The 22,504-nt window shown below is 40.6% G+C and overlaps 4 protein-coding genes across 5 annotated transcripts in view; 1 reads left to right on the top strand and 3 right to left on the bottom strand.

Annotated features, from left to right (window-relative positions):
* The window catches only part of LOC145455084 (alpha/beta hydrolase domain-containing protein 17B-like), a 152,545-nt gene that overhangs the window by 70,513 nt on the left and 59,528 nt on the right, over window positions 1-22,504 (bottom strand). The window lies entirely within an intron of this gene.
* LOC145455089 (trafficking protein particle complex subunit 3-like) lies at window positions 631-3,821 on the bottom strand. The gene is made up of 3 exons (XM_080333038.1): window positions 3,698-3,821; window positions 2,533-2,795; window positions 631-1,596 (listed from the first exon to the last, which is right to left on the bottom strand). Exons 2-3 carry the CDS (start codon window positions 2,712-2,714, stop codon window positions 1,239-1,241), a joined length of 540 nt encoding a protein of 179 aa, XP_080189164.1. The 5' UTR covers window positions 2,715-2,795; window positions 3,698-3,821; the 3' UTR covers window positions 631-1,238.
* Window positions 3,815-4,506, bottom strand: LOC145455090 (superoxide dismutase [Cu-Zn]-like). The gene has a single exon (XM_080333039.1). It carries the CDS (start codon window positions 4,504-4,506, stop codon window positions 4,060-4,062), a length of 447 nt encoding a protein of 148 aa, XP_080189165.1. The 3' UTR covers window positions 3,815-4,059.
* Window positions 14,809-22,215, top strand: LOC145455082 (dipeptidyl peptidase 2-like). The gene is made up of 9 exons (XM_080333031.1): window positions 14,809-15,038; window positions 16,637-16,773; window positions 17,476-17,639; window positions 18,268-18,468; window positions 19,167-19,347; window positions 19,441-19,617; window positions 20,113-20,256; window positions 21,633-21,781; window positions 21,842-22,215. The coding sequence occupies exons 1-9, from the start codon at window positions 14,840-14,842 to the stop codon at window positions 21,972-21,974; spliced, it is 1,485 nt and encodes a 494-aa protein (XP_080189157.1). The 5' UTR covers window positions 14,809-14,839; the 3' UTR covers window positions 21,975-22,215.

The following is a 22,504-nucleotide window of genomic DNA, read 5'->3' as shown; positions in this document are numbered from 1 at the left end:
CAGTCATCCCAAAAGGTACTGTAATAGATAATGACCATTTGATTCACCGTACAGTTTCCAAGAACTCCAAACAGGTTTAGTGGTGTCATACATTGATTGGCGGAAGCCAGGTTATGCAGTAGTCACTGTGCTTGGAGAAGTGGTTCACCGGCCAACCGGTGGGGAGTTCAATGGTTTCTGGTGGGGAATAGACCCATTAGTTATACACTATACAGGACAGTCTATATATTCACGGAGACACATGTGCAATTACCAGTTAACTGCTCTGGAAGGTATGAATCGAAAATTATATTGTGTATTGTTCACAAAAACTCATTTTTAACTCCGGATAACCAATGATGGCGTCACTAACGCATCCAGCATGACGTAAAATAACGCTTTCGCTAAATTTTGAGGGTTACCGGTATTGGTTCACAATACGTTTTATGTTGCAGTTTTAGGCGATTTTCTTGTGTACTGCTTTGGTTGTGTGTTTTGTGTACTCGAACAAGCAAATAGCTGCTCCGTAATAAGTTTTTGGTTGTGGGGAACGAAGGCTCGGAATATATCTGAAGTCGGAAATGAAGACAAAAAGGTTGGGAACCACTGGCTTAAAGCTATTTGACAGATCGATGAACAGAAAACCATGAATAGCAGTATCTCCATAGTATAATTTGAAAAAATCTGTTTTGGATACACATTACGCTGCTCAATTCTTTCAAATAACAGTGATCAACAAGTCATAACACCCAGAAACAAAGTTGCCCCTTCTATTGCATCTTAACCACTTTATTTCGAAGTTCTTCATGGGTTGAATATATCCTATCGCCAATAATCTGAGTAGGTGCTGCATGATTCTTTCTTTCAACCCCCACAGCCTACTACACATGAATCTTCGATATGAAATTCCATCAATCCTACAAAATTGATAAGGGTCAGCTATCGGAAATGAAGTCTTCATCACATTCATAATATCTATACTCTGCAGCTCTTAACATTGCACTGCCATGAAGTCCAGACATCTAAGCCCGAGGTTTATGGGCATAACGTTAAAGTCCCAATTAACTTTTGCCACATTGTTCTTGAAAATAAACAGTACAATAGTCACTGTTATTAACTTAAAAACCTCGATTGCATTGTAGGCGGAGCCTGTCGCAAACCTTGTAAATAACAGCTAGTTGGAAACGATGTTTCGAGTGATTGAGGCAGAGAAATTCCGATCATCTATTGATATTGCACTAGCTGTCACCATAAGGAGGTTATTCTTCTCCAGCTGGTAATGCATCAGTCAATCGTTTTATAAATTTAACTCGAAGTTCGGTGACATTGTCGCCCTTCAGAACATCATGGACAAATCGAGTTTGCACTTCCATCTGCACCATCTCAAGAGCTCCTCTGATAGCCCCACACAAAATACTGGAATATTCCAAGTTGCTGTGGTTATCGGGCAGTTCAACGAATTCCACCAGTGGGTTGGAATCGAATACAAGTGAAAATTCATCTCCGCTTGGCGACCAATTGGAAATCACGGGCACCACGTTGAGATACATCTTGAAACCAACTTTCGCAATTACATCTGCGGTTTCCCGGAAGTCGTAACAGCGTGTCACGCCTGATCTATAAAATAAGAAGGACGTGGTCGTTTACCAAGGGCAGTGCCAGTAGACTTCTTCACAAAAGAGATGTTCGAAATACACCATACAGATTACTGTAAGACAGGGCTCTAATGACTTTGAGTCACATGCGACTCGAGTCATTGTGCATGACTCGAACTAAGTCATTTTGACTCGAGATTAGGACGATCAAGACAGATATTTCATTGTAACTTCGAAGAATAGTAAAGTTACGACATTATCGGTATAGGGCCAGAAACCGTCAAGAATGAGAAAAATTACGGTATTATGAATGCGAGCCATTCTATATCACTCGAGCTGAGTTCAAAAAAGTGGGTTAAACTGAAAACTGAACATAATGACTCGGAATCGAGTCAAAACACTGACTCAGACTCGACAGTGAATTGAAAATGACTCGAGTCAAAACTGTAAGATTACTTTCAGTGGCTGTACTTGGCTCTTGTAATCGGTAGGGCAGGGCAAAATCAAGTAGGCCTACCTGAGTAATTGAGCACTAGGCGTATAGTCAAGTACGGTGTCATTAGAGCAGGGATGATGTGGACAGTTCAAATATGCACCTTTCATACGACCAGTATTTGACTCATATTAATATTCACAGCACTAGTCAGATTTAAATTCTCATAAAATGGGTCCATATTTCCAAGTAGCCCAATGATTTGTTTCACCACACATCAGTCGCCATCAACCACCTGTACGTGATTGTGGTGTGCATCAAACATGGGTGACAGTGTGGCTTATGTCATGTAAAAAACGAAGTATTCATTGAGCGATGATTCTGCTCACCAAAAAATGCACATAATACCATATGCACAACAGAACATTACTTTCAACCGTCCTAAATAGCAATTAACTGTACATCTATTGAAACTCACAGCCTGGACTTATAAACAAAAAAGTTATTCTAATTGGTAACCTGTACCTGGAAAGGAAGTCTTCAATAAGCCTGATGCCAATATTGTATCCGATTTTGTCAAGCTGCTTATTGACATCCTCATCTTGCTCATAATCTTTGATCAGCTGCGTGACAAGAGCACCATAAGTCAATGTGAATAATTCACCGACTAGCTTTCCATCTGCAGCTCTCGATGCTTGTCGTGACATTCTGCGTGGACTGGTAGGTTATGCCGCAATCAAAACATTCATGAGCCGATACTGATATGAAGTCTGTTTGTATTCGGAATGCTGAAACAAAATAGCAGGTTAACGATCAGGTTACATTCAAGGTGATTCATTCTAACAAATATTTGCAAAACACATGCCCCAGAATTGGCTTCAAATCATATATGTTCTAACTCTAAGGTTATGGATCTTATCGTGTGCACTTTCCATCAAAATCTGCTTTGCTAAGAATGGAGATGTTAGCGTCCAGTTATATCATTGTCGATTATCACTTTCGTTTGCATTTACCGTAAGTGGCATACTCAGCTTTCAACGATGCAGATTATCAAGTATACTAGATCGATTGTTGTTTTGTGTACTAGTATTCCTACCATCTAAGAGCATGCCTATGATGATAAGATACTAACAAGATATATAATAAATAGTACAGTAGACCATGGCAGTAGTTTAAAAAATGTGCAATGACTTTGAGAATCATAAGACGGCACCGCAAACTGACGGGAGTTATTGACAGCATTTGATTGCCTTTCAGAATTTATATTCTATCCACTCCTGAAGGGTTTTGACGGAGTTTCATTCAACATATTCATGTCAAGTATTGGCAGCTATGAAAATATAATGTTGGATTCAAGAAGCTGTTACCAAGTAATACTGGTTTAAGCCTCTGCACTCTGTTTCGACTTGGACTGCTTGATTGCACTATAGATAAAACCTACGGGCAGTTTTCTATAGGCCTAATTCCCTGTGGAATCTCGGCTTATTTTTCGAAATAAATCCTATGTGGAATCTGCATAGAATAATTAGGTAATTCAACAGAAAGTTCCGTGTGACGTTGTCACCAATTCCACTCTGGTAATTGCACCTACAGGGCTGCAATAGAATGACTCGCTTTACGTATAATCCTATCTATCAATCTACAGGTATAACCCACAACATGCAATATACCCTACCCTATTCCTACTAACCTTGATCAGACAGGAAACCAATGATTCCACTTCTTATCGAACACACAGTCACCAACAAAACCATGCACAGCACCTTTATCAAAGTAGGCCACAGTACATAGGGATGAAATATCTATATTCTTTAACAACGAAATTTGAACATGATTATTAGAAAGATTACTCAAAACACCAATATGGCATAGAGAATGTTTTTTTGTAACAAAACACACTGAATTAGAACAGCATTGGTACTGTCAACGGTACGCAGCACAGACACAAAAAAAGACGTGACTAATCATGAAACAACAGTCCAATATTTGCAAACTCGATCCGTGTATGAAATCACAATAATGAATTCCAGCACAGAAATGACAAGAAGTACTTCACTTTCCGAATCCAATCACACCACACGCCACTCGACCCCCAGCATGTCCAGTTGTTTTGCTATCAGGGAATCCACCCAACCCTAGATCATCTTCACCGGCATGGACAACTACCGCTCTGCCAATTACACTGTATTCGCCGTGGAGAGTAACCAATTTGTCAGTAATGTTCACTTCTGCCTTGCCATTAGCGTCAGCAGTGATATTGCCCAGGTCTCCGAAATGGCGGGGGTTATCGTCAGGTCCGGCATGATCAACCTTAGTGGGATTCCAATGGCCCCCGGTGCTGGTGCACCCCTCAGTTCGGTCACCGAACTCGTGAATGTGAAACCCGTGGTTTCCTGGAGTCAGTCCTTGCACAGTTCCTGTAATGACACAGTCAGTGCCTTCTTGAACGAACCTGATAGTACCGGAGACATCTCCTTCAAGGTTGCAAACGGCGGACATAATGTTGATGTGAATGAGCAGCGCAGATATGGAAAACTTGTAATCGAATCAAGCCCGACTAATTGCAATGAATTCACGTACTTTGCGCCCGTGCACAATATAATGGATTAATGGGGGATGTGTAGGAATAGAGGTATCGTGCGTAACTCAGGTCTCGGCGGATTCTATATGCGACAACCATGAGTTCGTTCCATTGAAAATGAATACCTAAGGCTGAATACGCGATTGATGTAATCGAATTGTTTATCCACCTTACCAAGCAAAAGAGCATTGCTGCAATATGGCAGCTGGACTTCGTGGAGATTTCTTGGCGGCATCGAGTCAGACAGAACCAAACCATTGCACTGAAACCCCGGTCGATATATTTGTTAAGAGTCAGGCCGTGAGCCGTGAATTTCACTTATGATAGAACCTTGCGCCTAAACAATGATATTGGCCTACATTATTATTCTAATGACAAATACATGACATAGATTTGAAATAGTTTACTTGTAGTACCGTGCTATATAGACAGGCCTCTGTAAAAAAAGCCGATTCACGAGAGTGTCGTGCGCAAAATTGATAATCTCCTGTGCCACGCCCGCACTGCAGCCAATCGGCAAGAGAGTGCTTTTGAAATATTGATTACTAGCTTGATGTTAGTCAGGGATATCTAAAACTAGATATCCCGGGGTGTTTGTAATCTATTGTGGAAAGTGGACCTGTGATGACCACGGTATTTCCACAGAAATTTCGAACGCAAACCCTATCGACGCCAACTAATTCTTGTGTATGATGCACTCGTTATAGAATTTCGCCGTATACCAACCCGCTATTTCCACGCCACTTAGCTTTAATTACCAAAATTAGAGCCGTTCCCAACTTCAATGGTTGCCTAATATTTGAGCAATGAGAATGCAATGCAACACTTTGAAAAAAAAGTTGAGCATGCGACCATAGTTTCCTATATGGTGACGACACAAGCAAATCTCACGCCTCAGTGAAATTGTATCACGTCACAATTTCCATTTGGCTACAGGCAATTTGACGGTCATTTTTGACCGGCTTGTCGAGCATTAAATTTGGTAAAACGGGTATCAATCGAAAGCTGACTCTCCGCTGATTAAGAAAATATAAATTTTATTCCGCTCGTGGCCCTGGAACTCCCTCAATCAGCCTCAAATTTTTCATTGTTATGGAGATTGGCATTGGGATGCAACAATGCTGTCTGGCGAAACGAGAGAGTAGCTCAAGAGAAAAAGAGCTCTATCGATAGATGCTCATCACGTGATTCACGGTCGAGTGATGCTAAATTCGCAGATTTGTTGTCGCTTTAGCATGTAACGGCAACGTAATTGCTAATCCCATAGATGACGACCCGAGCGCTCAAATTTATTAACGTTGATATTATTCGAAAGCTGCAGTCGCGCTGATTCTGATAATATATATTAGATTTTCCTCAAATCAATACAGTCCATACTCAAGATTACCGGACCACGACTGACCTATCGATTTCGCTTCCCATGACATGCCGCCCTATTTCTTGTCGCTTTCTTTTTCTATACTATCTTCTTCACTTTCATTCAGTGTGCATGCCTCCTCTTTACATCGCCCAGGCCAAGGTGGGTGTCAGATTCCATAGACTACTCCTTGTCGCTTCGACATCTTCCTTTCTTTTCATTGTATCGCATTTTTGTGGTATATTTAACTGATAAAATTGCTAATAAACCAATGATGATGATGATGGCAATGGAACCACCCCGAAATAGCTTTCAAAGTCTGAAAATTGGCATTGTTCTAAACAATCGCAACGACGTAGCACAATGACCATAACGAGCGGGATAGTGTAATGGTTACAGTGCGTCTGACTGACCAAGTCTACTTTCTAAATCTGACAAGATAACGTAATGGTTAAGCTTCCGGCTTCTTGATCGGTAGGTCGTGGGTTCGATCCCCGGCCGGGTCAGACCAAAGACTCGAAAAACTGGTATCCGCGGCTATCCTGCTAGGCGCTCGGCAATCACGGATAGCATGGAGGAGAAAAAACCGGGGGTGAAGACTAGATGACCTTACTATAAAGGCCGTATCGCATCTCCGTCGTCAATTAAAGCACCTCGATGGTGCAGGCGATAAAGAATACCATCTCTCTCTCTGTACTAATCGCGCAAAGTTTACCGTATCCTATACAACTACTCCGTATTGGTCTTCGACTAAACTACAGACCTTATAATATGGGGGAAGGTGCCGTACCATGATATTTTCCAAAACGTGCTGTTGGAGTAACAGAGGATTAGTGTCGCATTTCCATTTTAATCCCATGATGCGGAGTGCGGACGATTGCTTATGCTGTCGAAAATTGGATACCTCCTGGTGTGCACCAATATGAATCAAAGCTCGGTTCCTTTTGCGTAGCTTAATTTGCACCTTTTTGGCATTCCATGTGAACGAATTACGATCGTTGTCACGACTCACAACTTTACTTGAGTAGATTTTTATGGTCCAGTCGATTTTACTTCTACTTCAAGTAGTTTTAGATTGCTTATGGAAGAAGTACTTCTACTCGTACTTGAGTAGATTTTTTCGTCGCTACTTCTACTTCTACTTAGGTAGCTTTCTTGACTACTTTGACCACCTCTGGCCTATACATGCAGTTATCGATAATGCAGTGATGCAGAGATTTCGCCTTAGATTTTGCGTTGTTGTTCAGTTCAAAGGGGTGCTGCACTCTAAATATGATGTGGGCTCAAAAGTTTGAAGATGTGAATTTTCTTTGGCAGTACCCATTTCCCTCGAACTGCAGCTAAGACTTTTTAACGAAAGATACCATGGCAATCTATAGATAACTAAGGTAAACCGGTTACCGGGCAATCAAATAGGCAATCCATGTCTGTTGTATCGAGATCATGCATCATCGATTCTTAACCCTTTACCAACTTTGAGGGACGCATTTCGTCACTTCAAAAAATCACAGTTCACATTCACCACACTGCTACCGAGCAGAAGTTGGCCTACAAATTCTCAGCCTACAAATTACCAAACGTTACCAACGGGTTAGTCACCACAAAGACCATGGCAGCTACATTACAGCCACAAATATATTCGATAAATACTATCATTATGATCAGCTAAATATATTTATTTGATTGATCTCGACACGGAATAATCTATAACGCCCTGCAGTATGCCACATCACGGGCCCAACTCAATAAACAGAATTGCAAAATGTGGCCGCTATACTACTATCCTGGTTCGCATATAGGGAATTACTTCCAGTCAGGATGCAATCCTTAAAGCGTGCCACTTTTTTTAACGTCATAAGCTTATATCGTTCAATTGGACAAATCCTAGAAACACTTAATATTTGATCAAACAATCCTGGATGATGTCGAAATTAGAAGATGAATGTCCCCGTATATAGAGAATCCTCATACAATGGGGATGCAGGATGGATACAATCCTTGTGACGTGCAACTTTTCAACGTTACAAGGTTATATAACACCAATAGGCCAACACTAGAAACACTTTATGGTGGATGAAACGATCCCGGGCAATGTCCAAATTACAAGATGAATACCCCCATATATAGAGAATCCTGCCAAAATAGGGATGCAGGATGGATACAATCCTTGAGACGCGCAACTTTTCAACGTCACAAGGTTATACAACAATACTAGGCCAATACTAGAAACACTTTATGGTGGATGATACGATCCCGGGCGATGTCCGAATTACAAGATGAATTCCCCCGTATATAGAGAATCCTTCTTAAATAGGGATGCAGGATGGATACAATCCTTGAGACGCGCAACTTTTCAACGTAACAAAGTTGTACAACAGCACTAGACAAATGCTAGAAACACTTTATGGTGGATGATACGATCCCGGGCGATGTCCGAATTACAAGATGAATACCCCCATATATAGAGAATCCTGCCAAAATAGGGATGCAGGATGGATACAATCCTTGAGACGCGCAACTTTTCAACGTTACAAAGTTGTATAACAGCACTAGACAAATGCTAGAAACACTTTATGGTGGATGATACGATCCCGGGCGATGTCCGAATTACAAGATGAATACCCCCATATATAGAGAATCCTGCCAAAATAGGGATGCAGGATGGATACAATCCCTGAGACGCGCAACTTTTCAACGTCACAAGGTTATACAACAATACTAGGCCAATACTAGAAACACTTTATGGTGGATGATACGATCCCGGGCGATGTCCGAATTACAAGATGAATACCCCCATATATAGAGAATCCTTCTTAAATAGGGATACAGGATGGATACAATCCTTGAGACGCGCAACTTTTCAACGTAACAAAGTTGTACAACAGCACTAGACAAATGCTAGAAACACTTTATGGTGGTTGATACGATCCCGGGCGATGTCCGAATTACAAGATGAATACCCCCATATATAGAGAATCCTGCCAAAATAGGGATGCAGGATGGATACAATACTTGAGACGCGCAACTTTTCAACGTCACAAGGTTATACAACAACACTAGGCCAATACTAGAAACACTTTATGGTGGATGATACGATCCCGGGCGATGTCCGAATTACAAGATGAATACCCCCATATATAGAGAATCCTGCCAAAATAGGGATACAGGATGGATACAATCCTTGAGACGCGCAACTTTTCAACGTAACAAAGTTGTACAACAGCACTAGACAAATGCTAGAAACACTTTATGGTGGTTGATACGATCCCGGGCGATGTCCGAATTACAAGATGAATACCCCCATATATAGAGAATCCTGCCAAAATAGGGATGCAGGATGGATACAATACTTGAGACGCGCAACTTTTCAACGTCACAAGGTTATACAACAACACTAGGCCAATACTAGAAACACTTTATGGTGGATGATACGATCCCGGGCGATGTCCGAATTACAAGATGAATACCCCTATATATAGAGAATCCTGCCAAAATAGGGATGCAGGATGGATACAATCCTTGAGACGCGCAACTTTTCAACGTCACAAGGTTATACAACAACACTAGGCCAATACTAGAAACACTTTATGGTGGATGATACGATCCCGGGCGATGTCCGAATTACAAGATGAATACCCCCATATATAGAGAATCCTGCCAAAATAGGGATGCAGGATGGATACAATCCTTGAGACGCGCAACTTTTCAACGTTACAAAGTTGTATAACAGCACTAGACAAATGCTAGAAACACTTTATGGTGGATGATACGATCCCGGGCGATGTCCGAATTACAAGATGAATACCCCCATGTGCGAAATGTTCTTGATTTGAAAGATATTCCATGTTGGTACAAATCACTCTGCGTATTACGGATATCAGAAAATATTTTTACAAATGTAATTGTTTCCAGTAACCAAGACTAAAGATGAAACAACAATTTCGTTATTAAAACATTGAACACCCGACGCAAAATGCTTTATTGGTCGAATTCGTGACGGCTAATTGAAACGACTACATATAGAGTCAGTATATCACAATTTCATGTCGTTACTATTGAATCCAGCAATTGATACAATTTGTTATCGGAGTTGTGGCAGGAATTGAAACATATGCACTTTACAGAGTGTTAAAATATCACTTTTGGATATCGAGCGTCGTTCGAAGCGTGCGACCAATACTCAATTACATCCACACTCTCTGTCGTAGGCGATCGAAGTATGGCAAAAACGTATTCCTCCTGAAGTACCTGCTGACACTACCGGGAAATACTTTCGACCCCCTAAACATCAATTTCGGGGACTCAAATCAATGCCATCGGATTTACTGAGCGCACCTCATTCGATTACTATCACGCCAATAAAACCACTAAAGCATCGACTGGCGGTGGAAAGAGTATCAGCGGTTCACTTCGACGCTATTGACGCAAACAGCAAAGCGATTCTTGAATCGCCGAACACTTGGCTCAACAGTGACATCATTGACCATGTTATGTGGATGCTATCGATCCGATTTCCCAATCTTGACGGCTTCGCTAGTTGTCATTTATATGCCCCCGAGCAAGAGCCGTCTTACACCCCTTCCAAAAACTTTGTTCAAATATTGAATATCAACAATAATCATTGGATTACGGTTTCAAATATCTTTTCAAAAAACGAAAATCAAATTCTTGTGTATGATTCTTCTTACAGCAGTGACGCCTACAATCCGTCAACTATGCTGTGTATCACAAAAGTATGCCGTCCTAATGCTCGTAATATCGAGGTGTTGTTTCCGGCAGTGCAACAGCAATCCAATGGTTCCGACTGCGGACTCTATGCGATCGGATACGCGATTGCGCTCTGTTTCAATGAGGCCCTATCCAATGTGTCCTTTCCAGAGAAGTCATTGCGTCGTCAAGTCTTGGAAATCATTGAGACGAGAACCATTTCGCCAATATACGATTTACAAGTCACAAGCAATATCGACATAACTGCCGTAAAAACAATTGAAACTTATTGCGTCTGCAAACTTGCGTACGTAAATGTGGACGAATCCTCTATTGCTTGGAACCGCTCATTGAAAGATACAATGGTTGAATGCAACGTCTGTGGTGATTGGTTCTACACGAGATGCTCTCCGACTGCAATAGCGGATAGTGTAATACGGAACGAACATGAGCCGTGGTCATGTTGGATTTGTAATGCTCAGTATTGAAGTAAAAATGAAACATAAGCTTTCTGTCAAGAAACTTCTGTTCGAACTTCTGTTCGTGTATATATGCCGAATAAATATTACTTCACCATGATTAATATATTAATTACTGTATTCGCAGTAGGCTCGATCATACAGGATTTATTTTGATCTCCGTGGCCATTATTCATTCGGCTAGGGTTTGAGAGACTCCCTACCGGCATAGCACGAGACTTCAGGGATATTCATCAGATACGGGGGTATTCATCTTGTAATTCGGACATCGCCCGGGATCGTTTCATCCACCATAAAGTGTTTCTAGTATTGGCCTAGTGTTGTTGTATAACCTTGTGACATTAAAAAGTTGCGCGTCTCAAGGATTGTATTCATCCTGCATCCTTATTTTAGAAGGATTTTCTATATACGGGGTATTCATCTTGTAATTTGGACATCGCCCGGGATCGTTTCATCCTCCATATAGTGTTTCTAGTGTTGGCCTAGTGTTGTTGTATAACCTTGTGACGTTGAAAAGTTGCGCGTCTCAAGGATTGTATCCATCCTGCATCCCTATTTTGGCAGGATTCTCTATATATGGGGGTATTCATCTTGTAATTAGGACATCGCCCGGGATCGTATCATCCACCATAAAGTGTTTCTAGTATTGGCCTAGTGTTGTTGTATAACCTTGTGACGTTGAAAAGTTGCGCGTCTCAAGGATTGTATCCATCCTGCATCCCTATTTTGGCAGGATTCTCTATATATGGGGGTATTCATCTTGTAATTCGGACATCGCCCGGGATCGTATCATCCACCATAAAGTGTTTCTAGTATTGGCCTAGTGTTGTTGTATAACCTTGTGACGTTGAAAAGTTGCGCGTCTCAAGGATTGTATCCATCCTGCATCCCTATTTTGGAGGGATTCTCTATATACGGGGGTATTCATCTTGTAATTCGGACATCGCCCGGGATCGTATCATCCACCATAAAGTGTTTCTAGCATTTGTCTAGTACTGTTATACAACTTTGTAACGTTGAAAAGTTGCGCGTCTCAAGGATTGTATCCATCCTGCATCCCTATTTTGGAAGGATTCTCTATATATGGGGGTATTCATCTTGTAATTCGGACATCGCCCGGGATCGTTTCATCCACCATAAAGTGCTTCTAGTATTGGTCTAGTGCTGTTATATAACCTTGTAACGTTGAAAAGTTGCGCGTCTCAAGGATTGTATCCATCCTGCATCCCTATTTTGGAAGGATTCTCTGTATACGGGGGTATTCATCTTGTAATTCGGACATCGCCCGGGATCGTATCATCCACCATAAAGTGTTTCTAGCATTTGTCTAGTACTGTTATACAACTTTGTAACGTTGAAAAGTTGCGCGTCTCAAGGATTGTATCCATCCTGCATCCCTATTTTGGAAGGATTCTCTATATACGGGGGTATTCATCTTGTAATTCGGACATCGCCCGGGATCGTATCATCCACCATAAAGTGTTTCTAAAATTGGCCTAGTGTTGTTGTATAACCTTGTGACGTTGAAAAGTTGCGCGTCTCAAGGATTTTATCCATCCTGCATCCCTATTTTGTCAGGATTCTCTATATATGGGGGTATTCATCTTGTAATTCGGACATCGCCCGGGATCGTATCATCCACCATATAGTGTTTCTAGCATTTGTCTAGTGCTGTTGTACAACTTTGTAACGTTGAAAAGTTGCGCGTCTCAAGGATTGTATCCATCCTGCATCCCTATTTAAGAAGGATTCTCTATATATGGGGGAATTCATCTTGTAATTCGGACATCGCCCGGGATCGTATCATCCACCATAAAGTGTTTCTAGTATTGGCCTAGTATTGTTGTATAACCTTGTGACGTTGAAAAGTTGCGCGTCTCAAGGATTGTATCCATCCTGCATCCCTATTTTGGCAGGATTCTCTATATATGGGGGTATTCATCTTGTAATTCGGACATCGCCCGGGATCGTATCATCCACCATAAAGTGTTTCTAGTATTGGCCTAGTGTTGTTGTATAACCTTGTGACGTTGAAAAGTTGCGCGTCTCAAGGATTGTATCCATCCTGCATCCCTATTTTGGAGGGATTCTCTATATACGGGGGTATTCATCTTGTAATTCGGACATCGCCCGGGATCGTATCATCCACCATAAAGTGCTTCTAGTATTGGTCTAGTGCTGTTATATAACCTTGTAACGTTGAAAAGTTGCGCGTCTCAAGGATTGTATCCATCCTGCATCCCTATTTTGGAAGGATTCTCTGTATACGGGGGTATTCATCTTGTAATTCGGACATCGCCCGGGATCGTATCATCCACCATAAAGTGTTTCTAAAATTGGCCTAGTGTTGTTGTATAACCTTGTGACGTTGAAAAGTTGCGCGTCTCAAGGATTTTATCCATCCTGCATCCCTATTTTGGCAGGATTCTCTATATATGGGGGTATTCATCTTGTAATATGGACATCGCCCGGGATCGTATCATCCACCATATAGTGTTTCTAGCATTTGTCTAGTGCTGTTGTACAACTTTGTAACGTTGAAAAGTTGCGCGTCTCAAGGATTGTATCCATCCTGCATCCCTATTTAAGAAGGATTCTCTATATATGGGGGTATTCATCTTGTAATTCGGACATCGCCCGGGATCGTATCATCCACCATAAAGTGTTTCTAACATTTGTCTAGTGCTGTTATACAACTTTGTAACGTTGAAAAGTTGCGCGTCTCAAGGATTGTATCCATCCTGCATCCCTATTTAAGATGGATTCTCTATATATGGGGGTATTCATCTTGTAATTTGGACATCGCCCGGGATCGTTTCATCCACCATAAAGTGTTTCTAGTGTTGGCCTATTGGTGTTATATAACCTTGAAACGTTGAAAAGTTGCACGTCACAAGGATTGTATCCATCCTGCATCCCCATTGTATGAGGATTCTCTATATACGGGGACATTCATCTTCTAATTTCGACATCATCCAGGATTGTTTGATCAAATATTAAGTGTTTCTAGGATTTGTCCAATTGAACGATATAAGCTTATGACGTTTAAAAAAAAGTAGCACGCTTTAAGGATTGCATCCTGACTGGAAGTAATTCCCTATATGCGAACCAGGATAGTAGTATAGCGGCCACATTTTGCAATTCTGTTTATTGAGTTGGGCCCGTGATGTGGCATACTGCAGGGCGTTATAGATTATTCCGTGTCGAGATCAATCAAATAAATATATTTAGCTGATCATAATGATAGTATTTATCGAATATATTTGTGGCTGTAATGTAGCTGCCATGGTCTTTGTGGTGACTAACCCGTTGGTAACGTTTGGTAATTTGTAGGCTGAGAATTTGTAGGCCAACTTCTGCTCGGTCACACTGCTCGTCACAGACGTAGGTTAGTTATCTACACACAGACGCACTGTTTGCACTTTCGCAGTTGCACTTGTTTAGTTCGGTAAGTTCCAGTTAAGTTGGCGTGTAATGTTGGATCAACAGACTATGTTCAGCCTGTTACAGTTGAATATGAAGTTTCTTACCCCTTACCCGTACAAACCCGTTTTTTACGTTGGGCGCAGGTGGCCAGGTGCTATAGATATCCCTGTAGAGTAGAATTGTATAACTTCAATATACAACTTACATATATACATTGTACATGTACCATTGTACATGGTCGCAGTTTGTGCACAAGCCATATGATATGAATATATCTACAGAATGCTGTCGAATATAGGTATAGTCCTTATTGCTTTTGGCGTGTGCCATGCGTCTCCAATATCCTTCACAAAAGAAGCACTGAAACATGAGATTGACACGGATGGTGACTTCAAAGTTGCATATATGACCCAGTACATCGACCATTTCAATTTCAAGTCTCATGGAGCGCAGACATACCGACAGAAATATCTGATTTCTGGTAAGTTGATGGCAGAGGTGGTCAGTAACGAAGTACTTCTACTTTTTCGAAGTACTCAAGTAGTTTTCCTCTACTACTGGTACTTTCTCAAGTAGATCTGATTTTTGCTACTTCTACTTCGTAAAACTTTGTGATCTACTTACTTACTTTTCGCTATTTTCAGTTTGTCAAGTAGAAGTAGTTCAATCTTCCAATCAGAAAGATAGCCTGAGGAATTTCGGGGCTGTTTTCACGGAGTATCAACATTTAATTTTCATAGAAGTTGAGTAATGCCCAGAATTTTCGTCGCGCTTCGCGCGCAGTGGATATTCAGTTACCAGTATGATGTCTCGAAAGTATCGATGAATATAATTTAGGTAGCGGGTTGGCGTGGTTGCGTTCACACAGGGATATCTAGATATGAGCTACACAGTATGGCATTTTTTACGGCCCACCATATTTTTTATTAACGTTTACTAATCGCGCAAAGTGTTTATACCGTATCCTATACAAGTTCTCCGTATTGCTCTTCGACTAAACTACTGACCTTACAATATGGGGGAGGGATGGCGCCATACCATGCTATTTTCTAAAATGTGCTGTTCGAGAAAACGGAAGATAAATATCGCATTTCAATATCAATACTATAATTTTCATCCCATGATGTGGACGAATGCTTATGCTATCAAAAATTGGATACCTGCGGGTAATGATCCATATGAATCAAGCTCGTCACCTTTTGCTTAGATTTGCACCTTTTTACAATCCATGTGAACGAATTAGGATCGTTTTGACAACTACTTACTTACTTGAGTACTTTTAAAGTCTGTCAATTCTACTTCTACTTCAAGTAGTCTTAGGTTGCTTATGGAAGGAGTACTTCTACTCATACTTGAGTGGAGTAGATTTTTTCGTCGCTACTTCTACTTCTACTTGAGTAGATTTCTTGACTACTTTGACCACCTCTGGTTGATTGTGATAACTACCATATTTTCGAAATCATATGAAAGTAGCTTTCCCTCAGCCCGACTGGTATATCGCTGGCCCTTTTGCCTGATATAACAGGTGAGCAGCGATGATTATCCAAGTTAAGTAAATTAATTTAAAAAAAAATAAAGCATAGTGTGAGCACAGGGCACCGATTCCATGCAGGTCCCTAAGTTATAAAATTTTAAACCACTTTTAAAAATCTTGACGCTTCTCTGTTAGACACACACGAAATATATTACTCATGATCACTGAAGCTATAATCAAACTTGCAACTTCAGTTATTAAGCCTAGTCGGTGTCAGTGACTTTCATTGATTGAGCATTGAGGCACCACAGAGGACACATATGGCATGTCTATCGAATAAATGCCAAAATCATAGCTATGCTTGCGTAACATGTATAGGCTACTGTAGCCTATAATTGTGAAAGTCAGAAATATCATACCGGTATGTAGAATTGTAGACCTATACAAATGATCAAAACAATATCAGCCTATTATTATCAAATCCAATTTCCAAATGCATCATCACTATGTTGCTGATATTATATAAGCTAGTCATGAATAATCTATTCGATAATGTTCAAAATTGCCTTACATTTTATTTTATTTTGTGCCTCTTTTTTCTGTAGAAAAGTATTGGAAGGAAGGCAGTCCTATTTTTTTTTACACTGGCAATGAAGGAGCCATCGAAGGATTCCAACGTGCATCAGGATTCTTGATAGAGCATGCATCGAAATTCAATGCTATGGTCATATTTGCAGAACATGTAAGTGTTAAATTAACAGTTAGCATTCCTTGACCGTTTGATGCGTCTTGGATTTATGCTAAAATGTCTGGGATAGGCTACTACACCCTTTTCTATATATTTTGCCACTTTTCCCATACCGGTACTTTTAGTGGTCGGCAATATTCCTGCAATATTCCATAGTAATGGCAGCTTTTAAACTAACGGTATTCAGAACTCACTTTGGACGTCATTCGCATACAAAATACCTAGCCACTAAGACGATAACTAGTATTGTCTATACTGCCACTATACACGAACTAGTATTGACCGTGTATAGGGGATGTCCCTTGTACCAAATACTATGGTTGCGAGAGCAGTCTTTCAATAATGATATATAATTGTATGCATATGAATATTCGATGGCTGTTCTTGTCAGTTGCTATTTTTACTTGTGCAGTGTTCATTATCATGTTTCTTTCCTGAAATATGCGTAGTCCGTATTTTATAATTGCAAAATGCAATAGGGGTAAATCTTTTCTCAGATTGGGGATTTTGATATGTGGTGGTTGATCACCCTTTACTTGCACTTTCTAATTATATAAAGTGACATTTTTATCCAAGTCGGTTTCATTTAGTGCTATAAAAGCTTTTTTAATTTCTAGCCATTCAACCATCTTAAATCTGTACAATTTTAGACGAGACTTTCCATGAAATCAACAGATATTTACATCCTTTTTGCAGAGATACTATGGAACATCGTTGCCTTTTGGAAATGCCTCATTCACCGGTCAAAATATTGGGTACCTAACAATCAGCCAGGCCATGTCCGACTATGCATATTTAATCAGATACCTGCAGTCCAAATATTGCAAGAAAACCTGTCCGTTGATTGCATTTGGCGGAAGGTGAGCTTGTTTTAGAGTCTATCTCAGGTTTTGGATGTTTCCCCAACCCCTGGAAAACAGGTCATTGATTTGCGAAAAGTGCTATTTTCACAAAACATCGGATGAGGTTTGTTGTCTGATTTCAAATCCTATTCCGTGATCAGTACAAAGGCGTCTGGTAGTTTGTTATGACCATTTCCGTTCATTTGCATCGTCATTGCAATGGGAATATAGCTTTTCTGTTTAGATTGAAATTATGAGCTTTCCGTGATCAGTACAAGGCGTTTGGTAGTTTGTTATGACCATTTCCGTCCATTTGCATCGTCATTGCAATGGGAATATAGCTTTTCTGTTCAGATTGAAATTATGAGCTTTAAATGAGAGAAATTGTCGATAAAATTTGTTTATGTTCGTAAATAATACAATGTCGTTTCTGTCATAAATGTTCCGATATACTGGCACTTTCATCGCATTCAGACATGAAAATACTTGTGAAGCAATTTTTATTTTGTTGTAGGTATGTCGCGTGTGTTTTATGATTTTCCTAGTGTGTCGCAAGCTGAAAAAGTTTGCCAACCACTGCTACTGCTATAGATGATTCGTCATTTCCACATAGGCTACCATTATTTTGGCGTTACTTCTCTCACAGCTATGGAGGCGAACTTGCTGCATACATGAGGTTCAAGTATCCAAATTTGGTAACCGGTTCGCTGTCGGCTAGCGCGCCGTTAAACTGGTTGTCTGGCAATGGTGATAGACATGGCTTCTTTAAGTCTGTTACAGAACAATTTGGAAAATCGAGTCAGGCATGTGTTGCGAGAGTTCGACAAGGATTCGCAGACACCAGAAGGTTTGTTTGATCAGTACACCTTTCAAACTTGGCCATCTTGTGGTTACGTAGATTAGTGACCATGCGATGTCACAAATATATGAATTTTGGGTCTGTGCAAATCTGTGTCGGGCACAATTTTATTTGTGTTTTATATCCAACAAAGCGCTAAAACCTAGTTTTAAATGGAATTGTATGTATACAAACGAATTTGTGAATGGCATGATGCCGCATGAATGACCCCCTACATTCCATTTGTGATGTGTCAAATTTTGACAAGGCATTTGAAAATCATAGTCCCACTGTGTAATAACGTGTACCGTAATTAGTATGTAAATTGAAATGTTGAAACAAATGTTGAATCTATTTTAGCATCCATGTTTGTGATGACCTGTCACATCTATCCAATTCTGATTCAAAACTGTATTTACAGAACAGATTTTATAAAATGTAGGGTGATGCTCTTGATGCTATTGATCTCACTGAGATATTGAACAGTTTTAACATTTTTGAATTGCTCTTTTTGACAAGGCATCATAATCAAACCAAACTGCCACCATCTCGTGATCAATGACAAATAGTCATGTGATATTTATTCACTGCCGCAAAATTTTCACATGACCTCATGCAAACATCCTTTCCAAAGCGGTGTGGTAGTTAATGCTTCAGATGACTTCAAATACACTGGCAGTCACATTGTATGAATTTTTATGTTGCAGTTTGGCTGAGCAGGGAAATTACGCGCAAATATCCAAGAATTTCCGCACGTGCAAGCCTGTAACACCTGAATCACTGAATCACTTGTATGGATGGGTTCGAAACTCCTTCACAACTATCGCAATGATGAATTATCCATACCCGGCGGATCTTCTGGGCCCTATGCCGGGACACCCTGTAAATGTAGGTTCATGGAGATTGCAAGCGTTCTTTAAAATACTTCCAAATTTTTGCATAAGACCTCTGTGATGGAGCATCTGCCTATTTGCTATTTAGGTGGCATGTGAAAAAGCACTTAACGCAGACAATGCCCTGACTGGACTTGCAGAAGCAGCTGGTGTATTTTACAATGCGACCGCATTGCCGTGCTTTGATATTTTCACTCAGTATGTGGAATGCGCCGATCCGACTGGGTGTGGACTGGGCAATGATAACCTTGCTTGGGACTATCAGGTGAGGGGTGAGAGATATTCGGCATTTATATATTTGTGGCTTATTTTCTTGTATTATTCACCGAAGTCATGTCACGATAGTTGCACTAGTGTAGAGTGGCTGCAGATAGAAATTAATCACTGGTACTATGATGATCCACACATTTCTGGGGTGATGAAGTCCTGTCTATGCTCGGATCTGTTCCTGACTCTCGCTAGTTATTCAGCTGCTTCAAATTTTGAACTGTGCTGTAGTGCTGTTTCATTATCTTGATGGCAATTTTCAAGTTGTGATTACATTCTGTAATACTTGACCTTTGAGTTATTTGACCACAAATAATACCTTTTTAGAGCAATCGAACCTATTTCGTGTTAATGTGTTATGCTCATGCTCATTATAACAATAATTTAGTTAACTATCAATATATATATATATATAATCTTGTTATGTGTCTGGAACTGGGTTATGTATCAATATCTTGATCATCAATCCCTTCACACGACGGCTGTCTTTTAGGCTTGCACTGAAATAAATCTTCCTGGCGGAAGCACCAATGTTACTGACATGTTCCCTCCCATACCGTTTACTGAGGATATGCGAAAAGCATATTGTGAAAAGAAGTATGGCGTATCACCGAGACCAGAGTGGTTATCAGCTGAGGTGAGTAACGATTATCATAATGCATGATGCCTAGCCCGAATCAAGATTCTTCGACACAGTTGACTATCAAGTCTTGTAACCATATCATATTGTGGAAAATCATTGTCAAAATCAGTGGATTTTTCAGGCGAAAATTGCACATCCAATCCATGTTCGGGTATAACCATAACATCCTTTTTGTGAATTCATAATCCGTACTTACCGCATATGCTAAGTACTACGAATCATGCATGACATCTCATTGGGCCTAATCATGGCCAGTGGCGACAGTTGGATAATTTATATTTGTACATCAATTAGCAGTGACTCAAATATTTGCCAAATGCAATTTATTATTTGGTATATCCGGTCAGACTGTGCATTGGTCTCATCCATATAAAAAATTACACTGTATCTATGTGAGGGGTCACCAACGCGATACCTGCTGGCGAACGGCTGCCTGCGAGAACCGAATGAGCCGCCCACGGACGCACTACCATATATTCTATTGAGATATTGAAAGTGGAAACGGAGAAGGGTTTCATATGAACTGCAGTTAAACATGGGTCAGTCGACCCTAAGGCACATACGAACAGTTTTCGATTGGGCAGTTGCACGTCTTCGCCCACGCCGAGGCTTAACGGGAATCTAGTTAACATTTCCGAGTCTCGACGCGTAGACTGGCGCTTCGGCGCGCAGTGCGGTCACGCAACTGAGACCGGAGACGCTTGTGTGAGTCCCAGTGATTGAGAGTCAGTTGTTCTTGATAAGGGGCGAAAACCCTGCCCAGCGCTCTGAATGTCTAAGTGAAGATGTCCAACTGAGCATGGATAAACAACGGGAGTAACCGGTAGCCCGTCGCATTAATCAGTGCCCAAAAAGTAGCTCATGGTTTCAAAAAGGTCGGTGACCCCTGCTTCACGTGAACTACATGTAAAAATTCTTGATCAAAAATTAAATAGTTGAAATTCTAGGTAGCTTATAGCAGCAAACAAAGTCTGGGCTAAATACGGTATCAGTGCTAATAGTTGCTGTAAAAATGCTTAATTAGTGTATTCTCTATTGGATAACATAGAGTACCGCAATTTGTGAGGTTTCATCTTAAGATGATTCAGTTCATGCTCGTGTTTTGATACACATATATCATTCCTGATAAATTTTTGTAACGTCAATCAATCGGGTCTGTCGGACTTGGACTCCATCCAGAAGGCTTCAGTTAGGCATATAGCTGTCTTTCTATAAATATCTTTCTAGTCTGAATCATTTCAATGCAACTGCTGTAAAATGCTGCATGCTAATCGACCATCCTGAGGCAGATCAGCTGCATACACAAAATTACGTCTGTGCGACGCTGTGAGCTGTGACTGTTCTCTACTACATGCTTCACCGTGTTACAGTTCTGGGGTGTCGATGTGGCATCATCCTCAAACATCATTTTCTCAAACGGTGATTTGGATCCGTGGGGACCTGGGGGATTCCATGAAGATCTGTCTCCCACTCTCTTAGCACTGCAGGTCGTAGGTGGGGCTCACCATCTAGATTTGAGGTAGGTTTACATTTTGGGGTTTACCATTTTGAGTGAAATACACTTGCGTTTACTTGACAGAGGATCGAATCCCATGGATCCACCTTCAGTCGTAAGTATTCGAGAAAAGGAGGCAAGCATTATTGGTCGATGGATCGAGGAGTTTTATCAGAAGCTGTATAGGACTAGATCGTATCCTGCGGATGTTTTGTGATCCAAGCGCAATAGATGATGATGCTTTGAGATTTTTATCATTGAATTTTTTGATATTTTGTAATGAATAATATGCATTCTGGTGCAATCTTCCCTCCGTTTTTATAATATTATCAGCAAAATTTCGGTATTTACCTTCCATTTTCGTTGCCAACAGAAGAATTTCTGTCATATCGTACTACTGACATCTATTGATTCACCATGGTATCATATCTGTATCAATACACTCAACTCTGATTGTGCACTTGGTTTACTGGGTAACCAAGATTTGGGTTTCGAAGGCGATTTGTTTGTCTCGTGGTGAAAATTGAAGTTAGTGTAATTATGTAATTTACTTGTAGTAGCAAGCAGTGTTGGGATGACTCGAGTCGTGACTTGACTCGAGTCACCTTTATCGAATGACTTGACTCGAGTCACTTTGCTAAAATGACTTGACTTGACTCGGCGTATCAGAAATGTGGATTGACTCGGAGCAGAATTCACGATTGAATTTCAAGTAATCGGTGTCGATAAAAATCACTATCTTGCATA

Source organism: Botryllus schlosseri, chromosome 14, assembly GCF_051294905.1.
Source record: "Botryllus schlosseri isolate E-star chromosome 14, Bs_hap1, whole genome shotgun sequence".
In the NCBI taxonomy this organism is placed as follows: Eukaryota; Metazoa; Chordata; class Ascidiacea; order Stolidobranchia; family Styelidae; genus Botryllus; species Botryllus schlosseri.
The sequence above is the reverse complement of the archived record's forward strand: the minus strand, read 5'-3'. Positions and strand labels throughout refer to the sequence as shown.